Source organism: Penicillium canescens, assembly GCF_028828765.1.
Source record: "Penicillium canescens strain IBT 15451 chromosome Unknown utg000010l_segment0_segment0, whole genome shotgun sequence".
Lineage (NCBI taxonomy): Eukaryota > Fungi > Ascomycota > Eurotiomycetes > Eurotiales > Aspergillaceae > Penicillium > Penicillium canescens.
Window position 1 is genome coordinate 3,743,106 of NW_026703972.1, and position 23,221 is coordinate 3,766,326.

At 50.9% G+C, this 23,221-nt stretch overlaps 5 protein-coding genes across 5 annotated transcripts; 3 read left to right on the top strand and 2 right to left on the bottom strand.

Moving 5' to 3' along the window:
• Positions 1-4,191: 4,191 nt before the first annotated feature.
• N7446_012592 (uncharacterized protein) lies at positions 4,192-4,701 on the top strand (the record flags this gene model as incomplete). Its single annotated transcript, XM_058521334.1, has 1 exon — positions 4,192-4,701. The coding sequence occupies one exon, from the start codon at positions 4,192-4,194 to the stop codon at positions 4,699-4,701; it is 510 nt and encodes a 169-aa protein (XP_058366700.1).
• A 7,580-nt stretch (positions 4,702-12,281) lies between these two features.
• N7446_012593 (cupin domain-containing protein) lies at positions 12,282-13,435 on the bottom strand (the record flags this gene model as incomplete). The annotated part of the gene is made up of 3 exons (XM_058521335.1): positions 12,282-12,586; positions 12,666-13,100; positions 13,180-13,435. The coding sequence occupies 3 exons, from the start codon at positions 13,433-13,435 to the stop codon at positions 12,282-12,284; spliced, it is 996 nt and encodes a 331-aa protein (XP_058366701.1).
• A 328-nt stretch (positions 13,436-13,763) lies between these two features.
• Positions 13,764-15,476, top strand: N7446_012594 (uncharacterized protein; the record flags this gene model as incomplete). The annotated part of the gene is made up of 6 exons (XM_058521336.1): positions 13,764-13,814; positions 13,874-14,435; positions 14,491-14,647; positions 14,710-14,865; positions 14,944-15,083; positions 15,139-15,476. The coding sequence occupies 6 exons, from the start codon at positions 13,764-13,766 to the stop codon at positions 15,474-15,476; spliced, it is 1,404 nt and encodes a 467-aa protein (XP_058366702.1).
• Positions 15,477-16,398: 922 nt separating this feature from the next.
• N7446_012595 (fumarylacetoacetate hydrolase family protein) lies at positions 16,399-17,518 on the top strand (the record flags this gene model as incomplete). Its single annotated transcript, XM_058521337.1, has 3 exons — positions 16,399-16,678; positions 16,753-16,889; positions 16,952-17,518. 3 exons carry the CDS (start codon positions 16,399-16,401, stop codon positions 17,516-17,518), a joined length of 984 nt encoding a protein of 327 aa, XP_058366703.1.
• A 4,048-nt stretch (positions 17,519-21,566) lies between these two features.
• On the bottom strand, positions 21,567-22,964 carry N7446_012596 (uncharacterized protein; the record flags this gene model as incomplete). Its single annotated transcript, XM_058521338.1, has 1 exon — positions 21,567-22,964. The coding sequence occupies one exon, from the start codon at positions 22,962-22,964 to the stop codon at positions 21,567-21,569; it is 1,398 nt and encodes a 465-aa protein (XP_058366704.1).
• Positions 22,965-23,221: the final 257 nt, after the last annotated feature.

Here is a 23,221-nt window from a genome sequence, read left to right on the forward strand (position 1 = left end):
AACCTGAGGCTAAGCCTGTGGAGAAGACCTACCGGAAGAAATGTCCGTGTGGTAACACTCATCCCCAACATCACTTCTCTAAGTGCTTCTATCTTAATGAATCTATTCGACCAGAAGGATGGAAACCGAAAGAGGGCACTATTGAACGGATATCTGAAAACATCAAGCAGATGAGTCCTCAAGATCAAGAGAAAATCGTGAAAATACAGCAGAAGAAGGCCGAATCAGCTCACCTAGCCGGTACGGCTCCACAAGAGGGTCAGCCCCTAGTGTTCTTCGCCAATGATACTCAAGCTATCGCATCATCAGCGATGGACGAAGACCTTCTCAAAGATAGCTGGATTCTGGATTCTGGATCCACTGTTCACATCTGCAACGATCGCGAGCAATTCTTGACATATGCGCCGCGAAAAAGCACTGTTAAGACGGGTAAAACCGAGACACCGATGATAGGCTATGGGCAAGTCAGAATCACCGGAAGACACCCTCATACAGGTGCTGCGGTGCCTGTCATCCTAGATGACGTGTGGTACTCACCCGGCTTCCATACAAACTTGATCTCACTCTCTGTAATCGAGGACAAGGGCTTCTGCTTCAAATCTGATGAAAAAGCAGTCTTCAAAGGCAATGAAGCTGTTCTTGAGGTCGAGAGATATCACGGCCTCTACACAGTCATCTACAGCCCGAACCGCCAATCAGCTTTTGCCGGACGGCATTCGGAGAAGCCTCACCTCTCAGTGGCTTCAGCGAGGCGCTGGCATCGTCGGTTGGGCCACGCCTTTGATCAAAAGTTAGAGAAGCTACCGGAGATGGTTGATGGGGTCAAAATCGACGGAATATGCGAGGATAATCAACACGATAACCCTGAGAGATGCGAGGTCTGTCAATTGACCAAGGCTAAGCGTCAGATCTCTCGGCGGGCAACAGGCACGCCGTATGGAAAATACGGACGTATCCACTTCGACCTTGTTCAAATCGACCCAGGCTACAACGGAGACCGCTGGTTGACGCACTTTTACCTTGAAGGTGTTCGTCTCCACGCGGCCTATACACATGAGAAGAAGAATGGCTGCCAAGACGCGGTTAGTCAGTTTGTTGCACTAGCTAAGAAGCAGTGGAATCTTCCCATACGTGCATTCCGATATGATAACGAACGATCTGCTGGTCGCACAGTAGAGGACTTTCTGTTGAATGAAGGATTCATCATTGAACATAGTGTTGTGGGCACTCCAGAGCAGAACGGCTTCGCAGAGCGATCTGGGGGGTGATAATCACCATGGCTCGCGCTCTTATAGCCGATGCAGGCCTCCCGAAGAGTCTTTGGCCTGAAGCTGTCAAAGCCGCTGTATGGATCATCAACAGATCGCCCACAAAGCTACCAAACGGCCAGTGGATAGTCCCTTATCAAGAGGCTTTCCTTAATCAACCACAACAGCGTGTGAATCTCGCGAATCTAAGGATCTTCGGTTGCCGAGCGTATGTGCGGAAGCAAGGTATTCCGAACGCCGCGAAGATGGAGCCACGTGCCGAGATAGGCTACCTCGTCGGCTATGAAGCATCGAATATCTGGAGGGTATGGTTTCCACGTAGAGGATCCGTACGATCAGTACGAGATGTTGTCTTTGATGAAAATGTGTTCTTCAACGCTCGAGAGCTAGAGAAGGAGTCTATCAGTGACATCCTAGAGTCTATGCCATGGGTTGTTGAAGAAAATGAGGATATCGACCACGGCACCTTTGCCTCCGGAATAAACCTGGATATTCCTCAACCAGTCAACGCGGGCTCGCAGGTGACGGAGCCACAGAGCTTGGATACGCCTTCCCAGGAGAAAGAAGCTACTTCGCAACTAGTGGAGACTCAACAAATGATGTCACCGTCACCCACGCCTCCCGTTCAGCCAGCGCAAGCCTCAGAGCCTCGTACGGCACCTAGAGACATCGTGGGAGATATCTCATCTCGCAACATTGTGTCTGGCTCACGCAGGCGAAGTTCCAGAGACACTAGTAATCTAGCCTTCTCAGTGGACGACGACGAAGAGGGTGTACTCGCTGCCTTCGCAACTGGCCTCAACGGATCCTACTCACACACGAGAACACACCGCGATGATCTACCCCCAGAGCCTCAATCTTGGAGAGAGATGTTGAATCACCCGTTTAACGAAGGCTTCCTAGCAGCTGCTGGACTTGAGGTCAAAACCATCGAACGGAAGGGCACTTTTGAGGTTATACGGCGTCCGAACGACCGTGGCGTGCAGGTCCTCCCATTGAAGTGGGTCTTCAACTATAAATTCGATAGTGACGGATATCTCGTGAAATTAAAGGCGAGAATCTGTGTGCGAGGAGACCTCCAGAAACTCTCTACAGAAGAGAAGTATTCAGCTACACTCGCCGCACGGACGGCCCGCGCCGTCCTCGCCTTGGTCCCTGCGTTTGACCTTGATACACATCAATTTGATGCTGTCAACGCCTTCCTAAATAGCTTGCTAGACGAAACGGTGATAACAGAGATGCCCGAGGGTTTTAGGCAGTCTGGCTATTGCTGGAAGCTACTGAGAGCTCTCTATGGCCTACGGAAATCTCCGAGGCTCTGGCAGCGCGAGGCCTCAAGGATCTTGACCCAACTAGGTCTCAAAGTCGTTCAAGAAGACCTCTGTCTCTTCGCAGCAGACGGTATCATTGTGTTCTTCTATGTAGACGACATAATTGTCGTCAATCACCCATCTCAGCGCCAGCGCGCGGCTGAGATCAGAGAAAAGCTTAACACCGCATGGGAATTGAGACACATGGGTGAAGCTTCATGGTTCCTTGGGATTCGTATAGTCCGTGATAGACAGCAGATGGCCCTCTGGCTCTGTCAGGACTCATACATCTCCTCTATGGCAAGCAGATATCACCTTACCACCCATCGTCGCTTTGATACACCCCTTGCGCCAGCTACATTAAAGCCGTATACTGGGCAAGCCACAAGTGAACGGATTAAGGAGTATCAGGAGAAGGTCGGCTCCGCTCAATATGCAACCACCATCACACGGCCAGATGCAGCCAAAGCAACCTCCACATTAGCTCAATTCCTCACGAATCCGGGTCCGGACCATCTAGAAGCCATCAACCGCGTGATATCATACCTCTATCACACACGCTTCCACGCCCTCACTTATCGCCCACGCCAATCCGAGGAGGATGAAGCCGTTACTCTCTTTAGTGATGCCTCGTTCGCCGATAACCCTGACCGGAAGAGCTCGGAGGGATATATCTGCAAGATCTTTGGAGGACCTGTTGACTGGAGAGCTGGCAAACAGCGCACGGTGACTACTAGCACAACCGAAGCGGAGCTGCTAGCGATCTCTGAGGCTGCGAGGACTATGAGCATGTGGAAACGCCTCTTTGAGGCTGTTCGCTTTGATCCAAAGCACGAGCTTGCTATCCGATGTGATAATCAACAGACAATTCGGCTTCTCACCAAGGAAGCTCCTCAGCTGCGGACGAAGCTACGTCATGTTGATATACACCACCTCTGGCTTCGTCAGGAGGTCCAGGCAGGCAGGATTCTCATCAAATGGACTGAGACGAAGGGTATGGCTGCGGACGGACTCACCAAGCTATTGCCACGTCAGAAGCATGCAGAATTCGTTCAAATGATGGGCATTGAGGATATTGGAAATCTGCTAGATTAACAAGAAGAGGTTGGAATTGTGCGAACGCTGGGGGGTGTGACAAACTAAAGGAGCGGTCAAATACCGCTATGGCCTTTTGGGATAGGCTTGTTCATCGTTCACCCAATTTCCCCTAGTATTTGTATGGTATTCGGGCTAAATTCGGATACGGTGTCATAACACGCCAGAGCACGGACAGTAGACTCCAGAGATCGCTGAACCGATCTACACACCTTCAATCAATCATCAGATTCTATTGGACATGTGCAGTACTAGCCAGTACATTAATTCCTCATCCTGACAATATATTACTAAAAATACCGCTATTATGCATTAGCGGCCGGATTAAGCGATACCTAATAAGGCTATTCGAAAAACATTCCCTTCAAACTGCTTATTTCTGTATCCTACTTGAACTTGAGAAGATCCAGCTCCCGTATTCCTGCTGGTCATATAAAGTTAAGTTTCCTCCCCGTCTCATTGTAGCTCTTAACATCTCTCATTCCGATTGTGCTCCATCCATCGCAGTAACCGTCATGATGATTTTCAGCCTTCTTACTTGCCTTTCTCTCACTCGTGTCATTGCTGCCCTCCCGTGGCTGTGCCCGGCAGAAGGACTCTGCTTGGAAAATCGTGGGGTTGAGCATTTGTTCACCTCATATCCGGGTCATAGGATTGACAACGCCGTACCGACAAGCCAAATGGAAATTCAAAACTTACTCGCGAGAGACAATGCAGTCTGGCTTCAACGGGGAGAGGACCCTCCAAATCCGGGTCAATCAGCGTTTTATACTGGAATGACGGGGGAACCCAATATCGAAGTCTATGCATTCCATTATAATACTGTTCAAGATCTCGACACCGACATCGGCTACGTTGGCTTACGCAACTGGGGGCGCAATACGCGCCGTTTCGAAGTTGGCACAGTCATAAATGGCAACTTTCAACCCGTTCAGAGCACCTCAAGTATTCCAGGCCGTGGTGGTATGCAGATTGTTGAATTTAATTGGACACCAAACATGGTCTATCAACTTCGTTTCTATGAGTGATGTGGTTTTGGGTCACAGCATAATAATCAGCGGTATGTGATCCAAAATTACTGCTTTCTGCGAGACCATACACGAGCAACCGTTTCAGATTCATTGCTTCTCCAGGCTAACCACTTCTCTGATCAGCAGCCGCTGGTGTCTGCTTGTACCAATTGAAACTATTGAAATGCAATGCATAAATTTACAAAAATGTGGTCCGACGGCTAAACCACTGCCGCTCGTCGTATTCCAGGTACGACAAAGGAGATACAGGTTTTACAGCAAATTGCAAAAATGGTGTCCGGTGCTATACCCCTATTTTTCTTTTTAGGTGGGACCCTAGGTCATAAGTAGATGGAGTTTGTAACGCTCTGCAAATAAATTTTTTTTTTCCCAGCTCGATGATTGAAATTGAAGAAAAGAGCAGAGCACCTAAGGGACGCTTTTGCAAATACCGTTTTTGCAAGTACCTGCGTTATTATGCATGTGACGAGAAGATGTAGATCGAAATGGGAACTCTTTCTTGGCAAAAACGTTTTCTTGAAATATCTAGCCAATCAGAGGTCTCACGGCCTCTTGAATTAGTTCATCGTAATCGTAACCTCAAGCGCTACGGCCTGATACCCTTTTCATAGGGGAGATGGCAGCGATGGTTGGGACGGGTGCGAACGCACAGATTTTGCCCCCTGACAGGAGAGGAACGCCAAAAACCACGGCCCTCGCGGATCCGCCCCGATCCATGGACGACATCGCGGAAGGGGCCCGCAGGGTGCTCAACCACATCGAAAACAATGGCACGGAGGACCGATATGTCACTGGGTATATTCGCGCCGTCCGCCAGTACGCACTCAACGCCCAACGGGGAGACGGCCAGGGGATGGCCAAGGTGCTCGAGGCGTTGACCAAAATCAACATCGACACCGAACGTCTGAACCAGCGAATGGATACCATTGAAAAATCAACGAGCACATTATCGACGGCATTATCTACCCCCGCGGCGAACTCTGCGGCAGCGTGGCGCAACTTCCGGGCCAAAGAATGGCAGCGCGACTTGGCTACGGCTGCGACTCCCATCACCCGGAGCGGCGGCACATCGTCTCCAGGAGTACCGGAAATCGAACTTCGCGAGGACGAGAGGTCATCGTCAAGGTCGGAATGAACCGCGAGCAAATCCGTGGATTGACACCAAAAGATTTGGTCGAGAGGGCTGAACGACAGAGGGTATCAAATGCCTGTCAGAAGAATTCAGGGGTACTGGCCGGACAGGCTTCATTTGTCGCTGCTCGAAAATTGCCGTCGGGGGATGTGGCAATGATCGCCAACAGTGCTGCGGGGGCAGAGGTCCTCCGCAAACATGCTGCGTGGCTGAGAGCCTTTGGACCAGGCTCAGTGATCCAAGAACCGTCATGGGGAGTGGTGGCGTACCATATCCCCGTGAAATCGATGAAGGTTACTCCGGAGACGATGGCCGACGTTGCGGCTGAGCTGCTCGCGCAGAACAATTGGGGCGAAGGCGCTAAGATCCAGTATCTAGGATGGCTGACCCGTCCGGGGGAGAGGGCGGAGGGCTCCATCCTGATCGAGTTCACCAGCCCAGTCGTGGCTAATCGCGCGATCATCTCGGGAGTCGTGTGGGGGAAGCAAATTCACAATACATCGCGATTCTGTCGTGAGGGGCGGATAAAGCTATGCAGAAAATGCCAAAAGCCGGGGCATATCCAGTCACACTGTTCCAACTTCTTCAAATGCGGTCACTGCGCCAACGGACACCCGACCTGGGAGTGTCCGTCGACGAAGGGGCAAGCGATACCAGTCAAGTGCGCCAATTGTGGTGAAGGGCATCGCCCTACAAGTCGGGAATGTCCGGTGAAGGCTGAAGCGATGAACGAAGCCAAGCAAGCGCTGGCCAACTGCCCTGCATATCACCGCGTTCCTATGCACCTCCGAGTGACGGCAAGCACCGGCAACGAAGCACCTTCGACTAGGGCAGACCCCATGGTTTCGAATGGACTCGAAGCGTCGATACACGCTCCGGAGGGGCAACGGGGGGAAGAGCCCCCACGGAACCCCCAGGATGCTGTAATGGACGTGGAGACTGCAGCGATAGAAGTAGAAACATTACCAGAGGAGGTCACTGAACCGACTCAGCCTACTCAGCTCAAAAGAGGCCCTGGCCGCCCAAAGGGCTCAAGAACGAGGCCAAAGAATCCCAAACCAACAGTGATACCGCTGGCATGCCAAGGGTCAACAAGGTTCCAAGCGGCCTCGAAAAGGCGCCGCACAGGCGAGCCGGACGACACCATGGACGAGCAACCAGACGACAATGAATGGCTCAGCATTCAACCCACTCCGGCCAATCTCCCTCAACCTGACACTCAGCAGGATAGCCTAGAACACCGACTTACCCAATTCATCAACGAGGTCACCACTGTCAACGAGGCCGGTAGCACGTCCGGGCCTGATGACGAGGGGGAACTGGACCCGGAGAGCCCCGAATACCGCAAATTGGTGATTCTGAAATACAAGCAGCGGCAAGCGATACCGATTGGATCATCTCCGCTGCTTTTTCCGACGGATACACCGACAATCGAAGACCCAAATGATGAAGTATGGCATGAGGCCAGCGAACGAAGCGATGACGAACAAACTCATCAATGAAATCGTTTGAGATTCTTCAATATAACGTACACAAATCGTGGCCAGTGATGGCAACGTTTCTCAGAGACAGAAATGTCCTCGCGGCGGACGTCGTCGCGGTACAGGAGCCATGGAAGAACGAAATGCAACACACAACGCACCAACCAGCGACGGCAACTTTCCAGCTAATTTACCCACCAAAAACAGCTGCTGACGGATCAACCCAAGGCCAGGATGATCAAGTCCAAGCCTCGGATCTCTCCCAACCGGGAGTATGCCTGTTTGTGTCTAAAAGGCTTGACCCGAGCCATTGGTCGTGTCAACTCGTCTCACAGGACTACCAGTTACTGAAACTTAGAAAGGCTCATCAGGGCAGAGACTGGACAGATCTCTTCATACACAACATATACAATAGGCCGGGCAGCAATACCCTTAGACATCTAAGAAATGAGCTGTCAAAACGACCTCATGGAGAACACATCATCCTTGGAGATATGAACGCGCATCACCCGAGATGGGGAGGAACAGGGACCAGGGCCGATCAGGAGGCCGAGCAACTCCTAGAAATTGCCAATGAATGGGGACTCGAGTTGACGACCCAACAAGGCAGACCTACCTGGTCTCGAAACGATCAGTCGTCGGTGATTGACCTCACCTTCATCACATTCAACCTGGTCAACAGGCTTATCAATTGCGAGAGGGCGGATGACATCGAGCACGCATCCGACCATTTCCCGATCAGGACTGTGCTTGATATTATTACACCCATTGCTGTACAACAGAAGAGAAGAAACTGGAACGCAACTGATGACCAGAAACTCATCCAGAAGATCGAAGGAGGTCTACAGGCAGGAGGCCTATACCAGGCAGATCTGCAGAGGATAGAAGCCAAATGCCAGGAGCTAATGGGTGTGATCCAGTCAGCAATCGAGGAATCAACCCCATGGGCAAAACCATCCGCGTGGTCGAACCCCGACTTTGACGACGAGTGTAAAGTTGCGGTCAAAGAAGTTCGTCGCCTCCGTCGCAGACATACGAGAACCAAAGACCCCTACGACTGGATGTGCTACTCGGAAGCACGCAACAAGAAAACGCGACTCGTCAAGAAAACATTGTCAAGAGCGCACCGGCGCCGAGTCCAGCAAGTCGTTGAAGATGGCCCACAGGGTATGTGGCGATTGGCTAAATGGGCAAGAAACCGAGACGGGGCATATGAGAAGGGTATCACCCCTTCGCTGAAAATACAGGATCCCCAAATGCCTGGAACTCTCGCAGAAACAGTTGAGCAAAAGGCAGAGGCATTCCGGACTGCCTTCTTCCCAAAACCACCGCCGGCCGATCTATCCGACACAGACTCATTCCTGTACCCACAGCAAATCGAGTTTCCAGCAGTCACCGCTCAAGAGATACAGGAGGCGGTGCGAGGAGCGAAAGCAGGGAAAGCACCCGGAGAAGACGGTATACCAAACTCTCTCTGGCACAAGCTTATCGAGATACCGGTGGTTCTAGCAACAGTGGTCCAGTTATTCAACGCATGCATAAACACGGGATACAACCCGTCACATTTCCAGCGCTCAATCACGGTGGTGCTCCGGGAGCAAGGCAAAAGTGACTACCAGCTCGCAAAATCCTACAGACCCGTGGCGTTGCTGAACACGCTCGGAAAGTTTCTGGAGGCAGTTGTCGCGCGACGGATCAGCTACGCAGCAGAAACCAACGGTTTACTCCCACGAACCCATCTAGGCGGACGAAAGGGTATATCCACCGATCATGCTATCCACATTATCATCGACCGAATCAAAACTGCATGGGGAAAGGGCAAGCCAGTGGTATCTCTGCTGATGCTGGACGTGTCCGGAGCGTACGACAATGTCTCCCATGAACGTCTACTACACAACCTCAAGAAACGACGTCTGGGACACTTCGTTCCCTGGGTGAGGGCCTTCTTGACCAACCGAAGCACACGGATCCGCATGCCCGAGGGCACATCTGATCGAATCCCGACACCTACAGGCATCCCTCAAGGATCACCGATCTCACCCATTCTATATCTCATCTACAACGCAGACCTCGTTGAGAACTGCGGTAACGGTGTGACTAGCAACGGGTGGGTCGACGATGTTTGCTTCATGACAAAGGGAGACAGCGAACGCGAAACCATCAAGAAACTCAGAGCGGCATGCCGCAAAGCCGACCAATGGGCCGAGAAACATGCATCAGTTTTTGACCCGAAGAAGTATGCACTCGTGCATTTTGTAAACACCAGGGAAGTCGACCCACAACACACATCGCTTTCTCTACGAGGACACACGGTGACAGCGACGAGGACGGCTGAGCGGTACCTAGGCTATTGGCTGGATCCGGGTCTGGAATTCCACCATCACCGCGAGAAAGCGGTGGCCAAGGCCGGTGTCTCTCTCCACGCACTACGAAGCCTGGCAGGATCAACGTGGGGAGCCTCACTCTATGCAATGCGAAAGATCTACCAAGCGGTGATAATCCCGCAGATGCTCTTTGGGGTTTCCGCGTGGTATCAACCTATGCTCATCAGTCATTCCAAGGCACGCATAATCAGTCGGCCTTTCGTGGCAATCCAGAAGCAGGCAGCATGTCTCATCAGTGGAGCTTTCAGAACTACGGCAGCAGAGGCACTGAATGCAGAGCTTCACCTACCGCCTATTTCTGTTCACATGAATCGACTGGTGAAAGAAACGGCCCTTCGACTACGGACAGGACCAAAGTTCGCTGTCCCGCCAACGATGTTACGTCGACGACCGGCAGATGAGAGAGACTGGGCTGGATGGTCACCGATGGAGGCGCAAGCTTGGAAGGCGGGCGGATGTCTTATGGCTCCCCCGGATACTTTGACGAGGAAATGGGAGAGTCGAAAGGCATTCGTCCTGGCACCATGGCAAGCGCCACCAGAGGTAATCATCGAGGAAAGAGAAGCTGCGGTGAACAATCACAACCAGATCCTGATGAAAGACCCAAGAGAAAGACCCTTGATTCTGTACACCGACGGGAGCGGAATTGATGGAAGGATAGGAGCGGCAGCGGTCGTGGACCTTGAGGATCAACATGCTCATAGCCAGATGGGAGATGATAATACGTCCACCGTATATGCGGCAGAGCTTCGAGCCATTGAGATGGCACTTGAAATGGTTCTGGAAAGCACAGAGCCATGGGCTAAGCAGGCGAAAAACGGGGTAGTCATCTTTGTAGACAGCCAAGCAGCGCTGAAGGCGCTGAGACGACCGCGGATGCCGTCAGGACAGGTCTATCTAGCAGGATGCCTCAACCTGATCCGACAACTTGCGGGCAGAAGCATTCGGACAGAACTCAGATGGATTCCTGCGCACCAAGGAGTCATTGGCAACGAGATCGTGGACCAACACGCAAAAGAAGCGGCGCAGGAACAGGACGGGCTGCATAACCCCCTCAACCGAGACATATGTCTCGCAGCCGCAGCGAGACGACGAATTCGCAGAGAAGCGAAGCTGGAGTGGGACAGAACGTGGGCCAAGGAAGCGACCAGTCGTCCGACGAAACGCTTGATTGAAGCACCAACAAAGAAGACGCTGGAATACTGGACGGGCTTGCGCAAAGCGACGACATCGATTCTGATGCAGCTTAGAACTGGGCGAATTGGCCTAGGGGCTTACCTGAATCGTATCAACCGACGCGAAACAGCGCGGTGTGATTGCGATCTTGGCAGCCAAACAGTAACACACGTCCTACTGGAATGCCCCTTGCACCAGGACGAGCGAGACTGGATGAGAAGCGCTCTCTCATACCAGGGAGTCGCTCTCCACCGGGACGAACTCCTCACACGACCGGAGGCCCGCACAGTTGTGGCTGAATTCATGGTCAAGACCGGCCTCCTAGGCCAATTTCAGACAGTCGACCCTACGGCTCTGGGCGAGGAAGGGGACGACAAAGGAGCGGAGACAATGATCCCTTAGACAGTGTGACGGAAGAAGAAGGATGGCGCCCATTAGGAGTGCAGTGCCAGGTCCACTGTACTCCCTTGATCCAAGCGAGCGCGCAAGCGGCAGCCGACAAGACTGGACAGTTGGAGAGAAGAGGGCGTGGGAATGGTGTGTTGAAGCGGGACCCTGGTCCTACCCGCGACCAGGGGTAAATGACGTTCATTTTGGCTTTGTGTTTATCATGTTTGCATCCGTGCATTTCTTTTGTTTAGTTTACGTCTTTCGATTCGAGGGCGATTGATCAGAAATTCGCAAGGCGAGTTCCCTGACGGTCGCCCAGTGGGCTGGCGACCACCTTCCAGCTGTCGGCAGGCCTGACAGCACTCCCGCATAGCAGCATATATATAGAGCGAGCTACATCGGGCAAATGAATACATCATCATCATCATCATCATCATCATTGCCCTGGGAAACTGACGTATCACATTTTTTAACACATCGCCAGCTCTCACTTGATTGAGTAGTAAATACGAATCGTCGGTTCTTCATTGTACTGTTCGCCAGTTCCTGTTGGCAGTCATCAAACACAATAATGAGTGCATATCTATAAGTCGATATTGTGTAAACGTTCGCACAGTGCGCCCGTGGCCAAGGCTACTGTAGCTTAAGGTCGAAGGCAAAACTGATGTTCACGGAAATATGTCACCCGCAATGGTTACATCAGTGAGCCCTCCGACTAGAAATAGAACTGAAAGGTCGTGCAGGCTGATTTTTTGCGAGACTGAACATGCGGCTTATGGAATGTGGGAGACAAGCTACGGGCATAAATTACGCTGCTCTTAGTAAGTCGTACTTTGCTATTTTGCAGTTTATGAATAAATTATTTGATGTGCTACGATTTCTCAACAGGGGCGACATCACATGCGGGTTGCTTTCAGTCCATAGTGGCTCAACGTAGGAAGGTTTTCTATTTTCCCTACAACATTTTGACCTATAATTGAAACCAACATAATTATAAAGCCGAATATTTCATGCTTAATCGGACACCAAGCTCTCCACATCCATTTGCTCCGTACGATAGAATCCAAGAGCTGTAATCATTGGCTTATCATCAAAGCGGTATAAGTAAACCGACTCGCCCTGGTTGGCAAAGTGCTGGTACTTGTACCATGAAGGAATGCAGAATGTATCTCCGGACTTCCATCTCAATGTCTCATCGCCAACCTTGGAAATGCCGCTTCCTGCGATGACATGATATACGGCGGATGTAGTCTCACGGCGGGAAGGGGACGATGTGGACGCATCTAATCTTTCTGCGCAGCCACCAAGTGTACGGCTTACTTTATATAATGACATATTAGCACCATCGGACAACTCCTCAACAACATAATGAACAAGGAAAGGGAGGGAAATAAGTACCTTCACTTCCGTCTTCCTTCAGATATCGCCGGGTTGTCCAGGTACCACGATCCTGATCGAGCATGCTTTTCATGCGAGTCCAAGGGAACACAATAGGCGAAGCATTAGTATCAACATTTTCGGCAGGATATCGGGGCTGCTCAAAGTGGTTGACAAAGTGGACGGGGAAATGTCTAAAATTAGGCAAATCGAGACCATCCAGCCAGATCATAGGTCCATTTCCATCCTTTCCGTGATCGTGCCAATTCCAGGTCGGCGTGAGTATCACGTCTCCCTTTTGCATCTGGATTCTTTTTCCATGAACGGCAGTAAACCCTCCGTTGCCTTCAATGATGTAGCGCATGGCAAAGGCAGTGTGCCTGTGAGCTGGAGCAGTCTCATTTGGCATAACAAGCTGCAGTCCAGCATAAAGTGTGTCGGTTGTGTAGGGAGCATCTGTACAATGGGTATCAGCTCACTAGGAAAGATGATTCCAACGATCAGACCTGTTAGAGGATAAAGGTATTTCACATACCTCTAGTGGGATTGATCAACATCAACACTCGTCTTTCGGCCTCCTTCTCGGAAACGAGTTTGCCAGCCCTGAGCAAGTTTGGGCGAATGCTTCCGTAATCCCAGACATATGGGACGGCCGTTGGATTGGGCGCAGGCGGGTTAAGCCGAGTCATCTGAGCCCAAAGCGGGAGGGTTTTGCTACTTTCAAGATCTTGGAGAAGTCTCGCGGTTGAATCAGCCCCTTTGGGAGACTGTTTTTCCGATGGTTGAGCCATGATAAATTATCTGGTCGAATAGCTAGCTTTTACCGTTTCCAGAGCCAAATACAGTGAGCCAACGAACTCAATGAAGTTGATCAATCCAGATATTTTGTATACTAGAATTTCCATACAAGGCCTGTGATAGGCTTTATATCTTTCACAACTGGACCGCATCTTTCGAAGGTGGGAAAGGCCGGAGATAAACCGGGAAAGCTCACCCGTGGCGGGGAAACCCCGGAAAGAGGGAAGGAGGCCTGATTATTTCGAGTTATATACTTAATCACACCAGGACCGTGAATGGAGACGCCTCGTTAACCAAATTACAGTAGAGTTGAAAGCAAATATGAACCTAAAAGAGGTCTCACACAACCCCTTGGTTTCTAAGGCGCTCAGCGTGAGTCTCACCGCACGCCAATTGATCTGGAGCCGTTCGTGCTTATTCTTGCCTTGCAGATGCCTACATACCCCAGCAATTGCTTGGAATTTGCGAAGCCATTTTTCTCTTCGGTAACTGATTCCCCTGACTACCTGCAAAGTGCCAAGGTGCCTTTGAATATCCTCCTGGTCGGTGCTGGATTGGGTGGTCTTGCCACAGCCATTGCGCTCACACAAAGTGGCCACAAAGTCACGGTGTACGAGCGGACCCCCGTACTTGGAGAGGTGGGGGCTGGGATTCAAATCCCGTCTAACTCTACTAGAATACTCTTCAAGCTGGGCCTAAAGTCATATCTGGCGCCTTACGTGGCCGAACCCGAATCCATTTCATTCAGAAGATGGCAAAGCGGCGAAGTCATCGGCAACACGAAGCTGGTCCCTGATTTCACGCAGAATTTCAGTGCTCCATACTACGTAATCCACAGGGCCCACTTTCATACCGCGCTATACCAGAAAGTTCAGGACATGGGAATTGAAATCAAATTGGGGGCCAACGTCGAAAGTTATGATCCAGTCGCCGGAAGCATCACGCTTGCTGATGGGATAACCCACACCGGAGATCTGGTCATCGCCGCTGATGGTTAGCCGCCCTTGCGCACAGCCTTGAAATTTTTACCTGACCTGCATCACTATAGGGATCAAGTCCGTTGCTCGCACCGTCGTGCTCGGCGGAGTAGATGTGACTTTCCAGAAGCCTGGTTTTGCAGCCTACCGCGCCACGGTAGATGTGGAACGGATGCGAAAGGATCCCGATGTTTCATGGGTTCTTGAGAAGCCGGGTCTCAATATTTGGTACGGGCATGAGGACATGCATATGCTATCCACCCGTCTATCACCTACTAACTTATATTAAGGATTGGCGATTCGAGACATGTCATGACGTATACTATAAAGGCTGGAAAAGCATTCAACATGGTTCTATCTCATCCAGATGCCACTGACCCATCCACATGGGACCCCAGCAAGGCCGTTGAGGATATGAAGGCCGAATTCGAGGGGTGGGATCCAGTGTACGTATTGATCCTGTTGCTTTAATTTGTTTTCTACTTTGTTTTCCAAAGAATATGAAGCTTACCACCCCTCAACAGACTCACAAAAGTTATTGATATGGTAGAAAATACACTTAAGTGGCCCCTCTCTAGCGGCTTGACTCTCGACAAATGGGTGTCAAACAAACTCGTCATCCTTGGGGATGCTGCACACGCAATGTTGCCCTATATGTCGCAAGGCAGGTTTTTAGATCGCCCCTTGCCTAATACCGAAATACTGACAAGTGTGAGCAGGTGCCGCTATGGCCGTTGAAGACGGACTAGCACTTTCCCGATCCTTGTCCAAGATCGGAAACAAAGAGCAGCTGGCGGAGGCTCTTTCTGTTTTCGAAAAGGTCAGGATAAAGCGTGCCGGTCAGATGCAGGAGGCTAGTCTGCTTAACAGTCATCTCTGGCATTTTGCCGATGGCCCTTTGCAAGAGGCAAGAGATTCAGCAATGGCTCCCGAAGTGTTGGGAATCGCCTTTAGCCACAGCCCCAACCAGTGGAGCGACCCTGCAACTCAGATGTGGTGTTATGGATATGATACCGAGAAAGCTATTGATGAGGCATGGGAGAAGAGCCACTTTTAGGATAGGTAGAATTAGATTCTCGCCATCCTCGTTTCTGCCAGTAATTTCATACTTTCTTGCGTGGCATACACTCTATTGCTCTACGTCCAGTGTTAACTAGCAGCCCATCCTTGCCAGCAGACAGTCGACACGATCCGTACTTTCTTCGGAAGCCCCCATACCGGACTTCCATCTCTTCAAAAGTTTGGTTAACTCGAAGCTTCCCACAAAAGAACAGTACGGATTTGTACCAAGCAGTATTCTGGTGCTTGTCTAGCTTCATAGATTTATCTGAATATCTTGGCTTCTGCGCAATAACTAAGCCTATAAGGTAGCCAGCCTCTTATTCGCAAATTCGTTAAGAACAAATAGAGCTGGTTGGGCACATCCTGAGCTTGGAAACAACGCGACCCAGAATGATGTCATAATGGTTTTTGGGATGTTCGAATTAACTGTTTTATTATGACATTATGTTTTTCCCTTTTTTCCCACTTGAAAATTGCTATTGTTATGTTGGAGTCTTCCTACAATTTAGCAGAGCTTTTCGATGCCATCTTAGCTGGCACTCCACTTTGTTGCAACCCTGGGCCTATGTGAAATCCAGCAACCTCGGAAGTGATACAGATTATATATTGGGTGAAGGGCCGATCGCGATTATTACAGACAACGTTTGAAGCTTACGCGCAGCGCGAAATCGGCCTATGCTCAAAGTGGAATCTGGCTAGATCAATTAGCCGGTTATGTTTGCCTAGCGAACCATCTCTGTTTCCGTATGTTTGCTCTCACCGGTAACTCCGGAATAGGTCCCGATCTATCCCCGTCCGCCGAATCTGCCAACGAATCTTCCGACAGCCCCTCCTCTTATATAGTTTACCTATTTCAATGTTAATGGGGGCGAAGGTTCGCTAACGCTTCCCATACTATTTTATATTTTCATTCTACTATGTCTCTTCCGTGGATACGCCTGATCCGGTTCGAGGCAGTCGACGGCCGTATCCTGCCGGGGGAGCCTGTAATACCCGAAAGCAAACAAATCGACCTCGGTTTTGTCACAGAAGCTGACCACCTTCAGGCCAGAATCCTTGTCGGTGACGACATATTTGACGTAACAGGCGAGACCAAATTGTCAACGGAGATGGTATTGGTCAAGAAGATCCTCTCGCCCTTGGCCTCTAGCGACGTGCCTATTTTGCGTTGTGTGGGTTTAAACTATGCCAAGCACAGTTCGTACACTCTGATTATCCATGCACTGCTTTAGCACCGTCAAAGTAGGCTAACATGAAAGCTTGTATCTAAGTCAAGGAAGCAGGACGCAAGCGCCCCCCGTTCCCATTCATTTTCTTTAAGCCCAACACCACTGTCCAGGATCACGGTGCAGCTGTTGTGATCCCCAAGGTTGCGCAAAACAACCAGGCTGACTACGAAGGAGAATTGGTTTGTCCTAAATTTCTAGCTAGCATTTGTAAGATTTTCTAACCTGACAAACCTTATATTAGTGCATGGTGATCGGGAAGGACGCTAAGGATGTCCCAGTGGAGGATGCCCTGGATTATGTCGCTGCATATACTGCTGGGAATGACATCTCCTCGAGAAAACTTCAACGGGATCCTGCCTATGCTGGCGTTGTTCCCCAGTGGGGCTTTTCTAAGGGCTTTGACACCTTCGCTCCTCTCGGCCCAGTGTTGGTTGCGGCCTCCGAGATCAAAGACCCGAGTTTACTACAGTTGAAGACATTTGTTGATGGTGAATTGCGCCAAGAAGAAGGTCTATCCGATTTATTATTCGACTGCAAATATTTGGTCTCCTTCTTGTCTCAAGGTACTACACTTCAAAAGGGTAGCGTGATCATGACTGGTACACCTGGCGGTAAGTGCATGCAGCCATCCACCCTGAACCCCTCCGTCCACGAAATGCAAGTGGAGCCAATTAAGAAACTGTCACTTACTTTATTTCAAGGGGTCGGTGCCGGTTTGAATCCTCCAAAGTACTTGGTCCCTGGAACCCAAATGGATGTGTTTATCTCAGAGATTGGCACGTTGAGGAATGACGTAGTTTTCGCTTGAACACTGGAAGTTACATGAAAAATAATATATATCCCATTCTTTATTAAAATAATATTAAAATAATATTAAAATAACCAGATCGAGATCCCGGAATAATTCTTGATAGACCGTAACGGCTGTGCAAAGTCAAGATTCAATCTGCGATCTTTGTTCGTCAGAGCGCCGAATTAATTCTCTCTGCTGTAAACGCAAACAACGGTGGCGAAGCTTTAGTTCTACCGCATAAGCGTGCGAAATTGGCGAATTCGAATTTGGTTTTGGCTTTCCAAAACAAAATTCGCCCATGGTTTAGCTGACCGTTATCCACGGGTTGGGCCTGGGCTGGTTTTGGCGAGGCGTAGTCCTGACTGAGTTCTAAATGTCGGAACGTGGTCGTTACAGTACGGACTAGTACGGGCATAGCCAATTGAGTACTTGAGAGTGTGTTTTTTATATACTATAGAAAGTGCAGAATAAATAGGGGATGAGCTTAGTAAGGTCGTTGAGAGCCTTAACGATCATCAGGCAGAGGGGGTGCTGAATATTCCTCGGGCGCACTAGTAACATTTCGACCCTCTTTTGTTGACACACCCCCCAGCAGCCACCGTATGCCTGAGAACGCGACGTTGAGTGCGATCTTCTTTTCTCACTTCCACCTCACTTGATAAGGTGCTGTATATTCGTGAGTCCGAGAGCGTGCATGAATCTGCTGTGATTCTGAGCAGGTAAGAGCTTCGTGAGTCCGTCCGCGGCCATATCTTTGGTGGGAACCCAGCGGATAACGATTTCTCCGGCTTGGACGGCCTGCCGAAGCCAGTGATGGTGAATATCAACGTGGCGAAGCTTAGTACTGAGTTTAGGCGTCTCCTTGGTGAGAAGGCCGAAGGTCTGGGCGTTATCGCACTGAATTTCCATCGCTTCTGAGTCCTGGTATTCGAGGTTGACCGCGGCGAGTAGACGTCTCCACCAAAGAGCTGATTTCGCTGCCTCGGATAGGGCTAGCAGCTCTGCTTCTGTGGTAGAAGTCGTCACGGTCTTTTGCTTTCCAGCTTTCCAGTCGACTGCCCCGCCGAACAGCTTGCAGAGGTATCCTTCCGAGCTCTTGCGGTTCTTGTGGTCGCCGAATGATGCGTCGCTAGCAAATTGGAGGGCAGGCTCGAGGTCATGCATTGGATGGTACTCGAGGGCGAAGTAACGAGTGGAGTCGAGGTAACGGATGAGCCGGTCGGCTGCTTCGAGGTGCTGCGGTCCCGGGTTGACGAGGAATTCTGCCAGGTGACTTGCAGATTTCGCGGCGTCTGGAGGGGTAATGACGGTCCCATAGAGGACAGATCCGACCTTCTGTTGGAATTCGTGGATCTGCGCTGCTGTAGCTTGGCCAGTGAATGATGTGAGGCGTTCCACGGGTAATGGTGAGAGGTATTTCCGACCGCTTGAGAGGTGGTAGCGAGCAGCTACTGATGAGAAGTAGGAGTCCTGACAGAGCCAAAGCTTATGTTGCTGCCGGTCGCGCAGGATTCGAATCCCAAGAAACCAGGTGGCTTCTCCCATATCGCGAAGCTCCCAGTGCTTCTGGAGCTGCGTACGGAGCTGGATAGCCTCGTTAGACTTCGAATGGTGGTAGACGATGATGATGTCGTCTACATAGAAGAATATGATGATGCCGCTGCGAGTGAAAAGGCAGAGGTCTTCTGGAACGGCCTGGAAGCCAAGCTTCTCGAGTACTCGGGTAGCTTCTTGTTGCCAGAGTCTCGGGGACTTCCGCAAACCATAAAGGGCCTTATTCAGCTTCCAGCAGCTTTCTCCATCCGTGAATCCTTCGGGCATCTGAGTATAGACCTCTTCATCGAGAGTACTATTCAGGAATGCATTCACAGCGTCGAGCTGCATTGTTTCTAGGTCGAATGCGGCAACCAGGGCGAAGATAGATCTCGCTGTACGAGCTGCGAGGGTTGCGGCTCGTTTCTCTTCTGAATTGATGGCTTGGAGATCTCCACGGACACAGATGCGAGCCTTGAGCTTCTGAAGAAAGCCATTGCTGTCAAATTTGTAGGTGAAGACCCAGGTGAGAGGCAGTACTTGAACGCTGCGGTCTTGGGGCCTTCGGGAAGTGGTGTATGTGCCTCGTATTCCTAAGGATTCAATCTCGAGGCCTGCTGCAGCCAACCAGCCTTCGCTGAATGTGTGGCTGACAGCTTGTTTCCAGTTCTGGGGCTCCGGTGGCAGATCATCGCGATGCTTTCGGTGCTGATCAGGCCTTGGTGCAGAAATTGCAGTGGCAAAGGCAGCTAAAACACCTTCTTGGTCTTCCTCGTCATACGTAAAATAGCTAGCGAGGTATGGGTCTGTAGGTGGCTTTCGCTTCCGTTTTCCCTCCACAACATTATCTTCTGATATCCCTTCTTGGCGCCGATGTGGTGGCTGAGAACCGATTGGAGGTACGGGCGTGCCTGCTGAAGAGTTGCCGGCGATAGTAGTCTGCGGATATGGTGGCGGATCAGAGAATGCTCGAGTTGGCGCTGGCGGCGCCGAGGCTTGAATGGGCTGCTCTGGCGTTGCTGGGAGCGGATGTATGTGTTCAGATGGTATCTGAGATTGTGTTGAAGATGGTGTGAGCTGCCTCGCTGGCGGTGAGGGCAGTGACACCGGAATGGGTGGCTCTGAATGAGCTGGTGAGAACTCCGATTCAGCTGAATACGGCTCCTTCTCGATGCTTTCCTGCGGGGTTGCGGCCCGCTGGATGTCTACGACCGGAGATGGTGCAGCCTGGGTTTGAGATGTCGCAAGGTCTTGCGACTGGGCCGAGAGTCGTTGAAGAGCCTGTTCGAGCTCGATGTCTAGTTCATCTTCTTGTACGACTTCTGTGGCTTCTGAAACGAGCTCGGGAGCTGGTTGTTGGGCGTGTTCGTGATGTTTGAAGCTAACATTCTCATCGAATTTAGCGTCCCGTACAAGCTTTACCATGTGAAGCCTAGGGAACCACACACGCCAGACATTCGTGGTTTTATAGCCAGTGAGATAGCCAATTTCAGCTCGTGGGCACATTTTATCGGACTGAGGAATGCCCTGGATGCGTACGTACGTACGGCAACCATAGATACGAAGATTAGAGAGGTTGATAGGGATCTGGATGCCTGTCCCTAGGCGGTGGAACTCCTGCTGCGGAATGATCCAGCGTCCATCGGGTAGCTTCGTGGGCGATCTGTTTAATATATAAACCGCTGCGTGTACAGCTTCGGGCCAGAGAGACCGCGGAAGGTGGGAATCTTGAAGCAGTGAACGTGAAGCTAAGATGATCACCCCCCCAGATCGCTCCGCGTAGCTATTCATCTCGGGTGTGCCTACCAGACTGTGTATGATGACGAATCCGCAGTCTTCGAGGTACTGCTGTACGGTACGGCCTGCTGACCGTTCGTTATCATAGTGGAAAGCTCGGATTGGAAGGTTGAACCAGTTGCGAAGGATAGCAACGAATCTCCGCACGGCATCCTGGCAACCATTCTTCTGCGGGTGCGTCTCCACATGATGGTAGCGAATAGCATCCAGATAGAAGTGAGTGATCCACCGATCACCATTGAATCCTTCCTTGATCTGAATGAGATCGAAATGTACTCGTCCGAGGGCCCCATATACCGGTGCTTGGGCTCGTCGGGAGACTTGACGGGTGGCTTTTGTCAGTTGGCACGTCTCGCAATGCTCGGGATCCTCTTCCGTGCGCGTTTCCGCAGTGAGTTCGATACCGTCCGCCATCTCAGCGAGTTTTTCGACCTTCTGCTCGTACATATGGGCCAGACGCTCGTGCCAGCGTTTTGGAGTGGCTTTGGATGTGAGAGGTAAGGCTGAACGGCGTGGATGGGTGCTAAATGCTGCTGGCGATGAGAATTGTGCCTGGTCGAGCATGAACAACCCATCCCATTCCTTTACCCTCGCGACCATCCTTCCGGATACGGTCCCGATAGCCTCCTGCTTTGTATCCCAAATTACACCTCTCTTCTTCATCAATCCCACAGATAAAAGACTGGTATGAAATCCCGGTGAATAACGAACGTTTTCGACCGTCAGTGGGACTTTACGGTCCGTTTCTGGGCTTTTGCCCCAGATTTTCACTGTTCCTACTCCGTAAAACGCCTGTCTCGGTGTCTCCAACCTGGATGTTTCCGCTGATCTCTTTGAATGAGATAAAAGCTTCGCGGTTATTGGTCACATGACGGTTGGCTGCGGAGTCGATTAGCCAGGCGCTTTTGAGTGCATTCTCGGCGTTATGCGTGAAGAAAGCGTAGGGGACTGGCCGAGGAATCTTCTGGTTGAGCGTATTCTCACTCGCACGGTCAGACTGCTGAGTAACACCGTACGTGAAAAAACCAAGTCCGGTGTCTCCGTCTGGATCCATGTTGGCAAAGTTCACGCTGTTCTTCGAATACACCTCTTTGTAGAGCTTTTCCGCCTTTGCTTTGGCGAACGGACTAAGCTTTTCGATGGTTTCTGGGAGTTTTCTTTCGATAGCAGGATCCGGTCTCCATCCAGATGGCCGTGCGGATACAACTAGGTATGGACATGACTGGAAGAAGTGTTTCTGTCCACAGACACAATCTGGGAGCTGTTTGGAAGATTTCCGCCGGGCTGACTGCGCTGGTGTTGATCCAGCTTCTTTCTGGCCGTCCAAGGTGGCGAACCCCACTGCGGACCCCTTTCCACTCCTTTTCTTCTGCGACGTCGCGCGGAGCTGGCGGAAGTCGTTAATCACGCTGGTGAATGAGACATCCTTATCCTCCTTTGTCTCCTTGAAGACTGTCTGGTAAGTATAGAAATAGAAATTCTCATCTAGCGGACGGGCAGCACAGAGGAAGTCATATACTGCCACACGGGGATTGGTGGTATCAGGGACTTGAGCCCCGACGGCTTCTGTGTATAGACTTTCCCATTCCGTGAGCCATGCATCCACCTGCGAGTCCTTTGGAGACGACCTTGCCTTGTTGAGCCACCTCACCCGCAATTCCAGCATGCGTTCTATTTCGGAAGGCGAGAAACGGTCCTTAAGGGCTTGTAGGAGTGTTCGAGGGCTTTCGATATCGGCGATGAAGTGTTGGTGACTGGTAGCAACAGTCCGTCGGATTTGCTGGCCAATTCGGTCTAAATTTCGTTGTGTCCACCTGAACTGAAGGGTTTGACGATCTTGATGGGCGAGCAAGCGCTGAAAAACCTTGTAATTATCATCTGTCAGGTCTATTATTTCCTGAGCTCCCTCCTGGGCATCGCCAGGCTGTGTTTCTCGGGGCTCCTCAGGGATCTTCTCTGGATTAGAAGCATCTGGATCCAGATACTTCCACACACCAAGGCTCTTAGCGGTGACCTTGATGGTGCTATACCAGGTCCTCCATTGGTCGGAAGAGCCTAGAATGACGCCTCCTGAGGCGCTGGAGCTGGATCCAGTGTCCAGGGCCTCGAGGTCTTGATATGGAAGTGACATCTCGCGTCCGGTTTGAACGGACTGTATGTTGACGGGGACGTTCGGCTATGTGTAGCTGCAGGGTGGTAGATATCGGTCGATATTGTTGTTTACCACGGGCTAACCGGGCTCATAACTGTCGGAACGTGGTCGTTACAGTACGGACTAGTACGGGCATAGCCAATTGAGTACTTGAGAGTGTGTTTTTTATATACTATAGAAAGTGCAGAATAAATAGGGGATGAGCTTAGTAAGGTCGTTGAGAGCCTTAACGATCA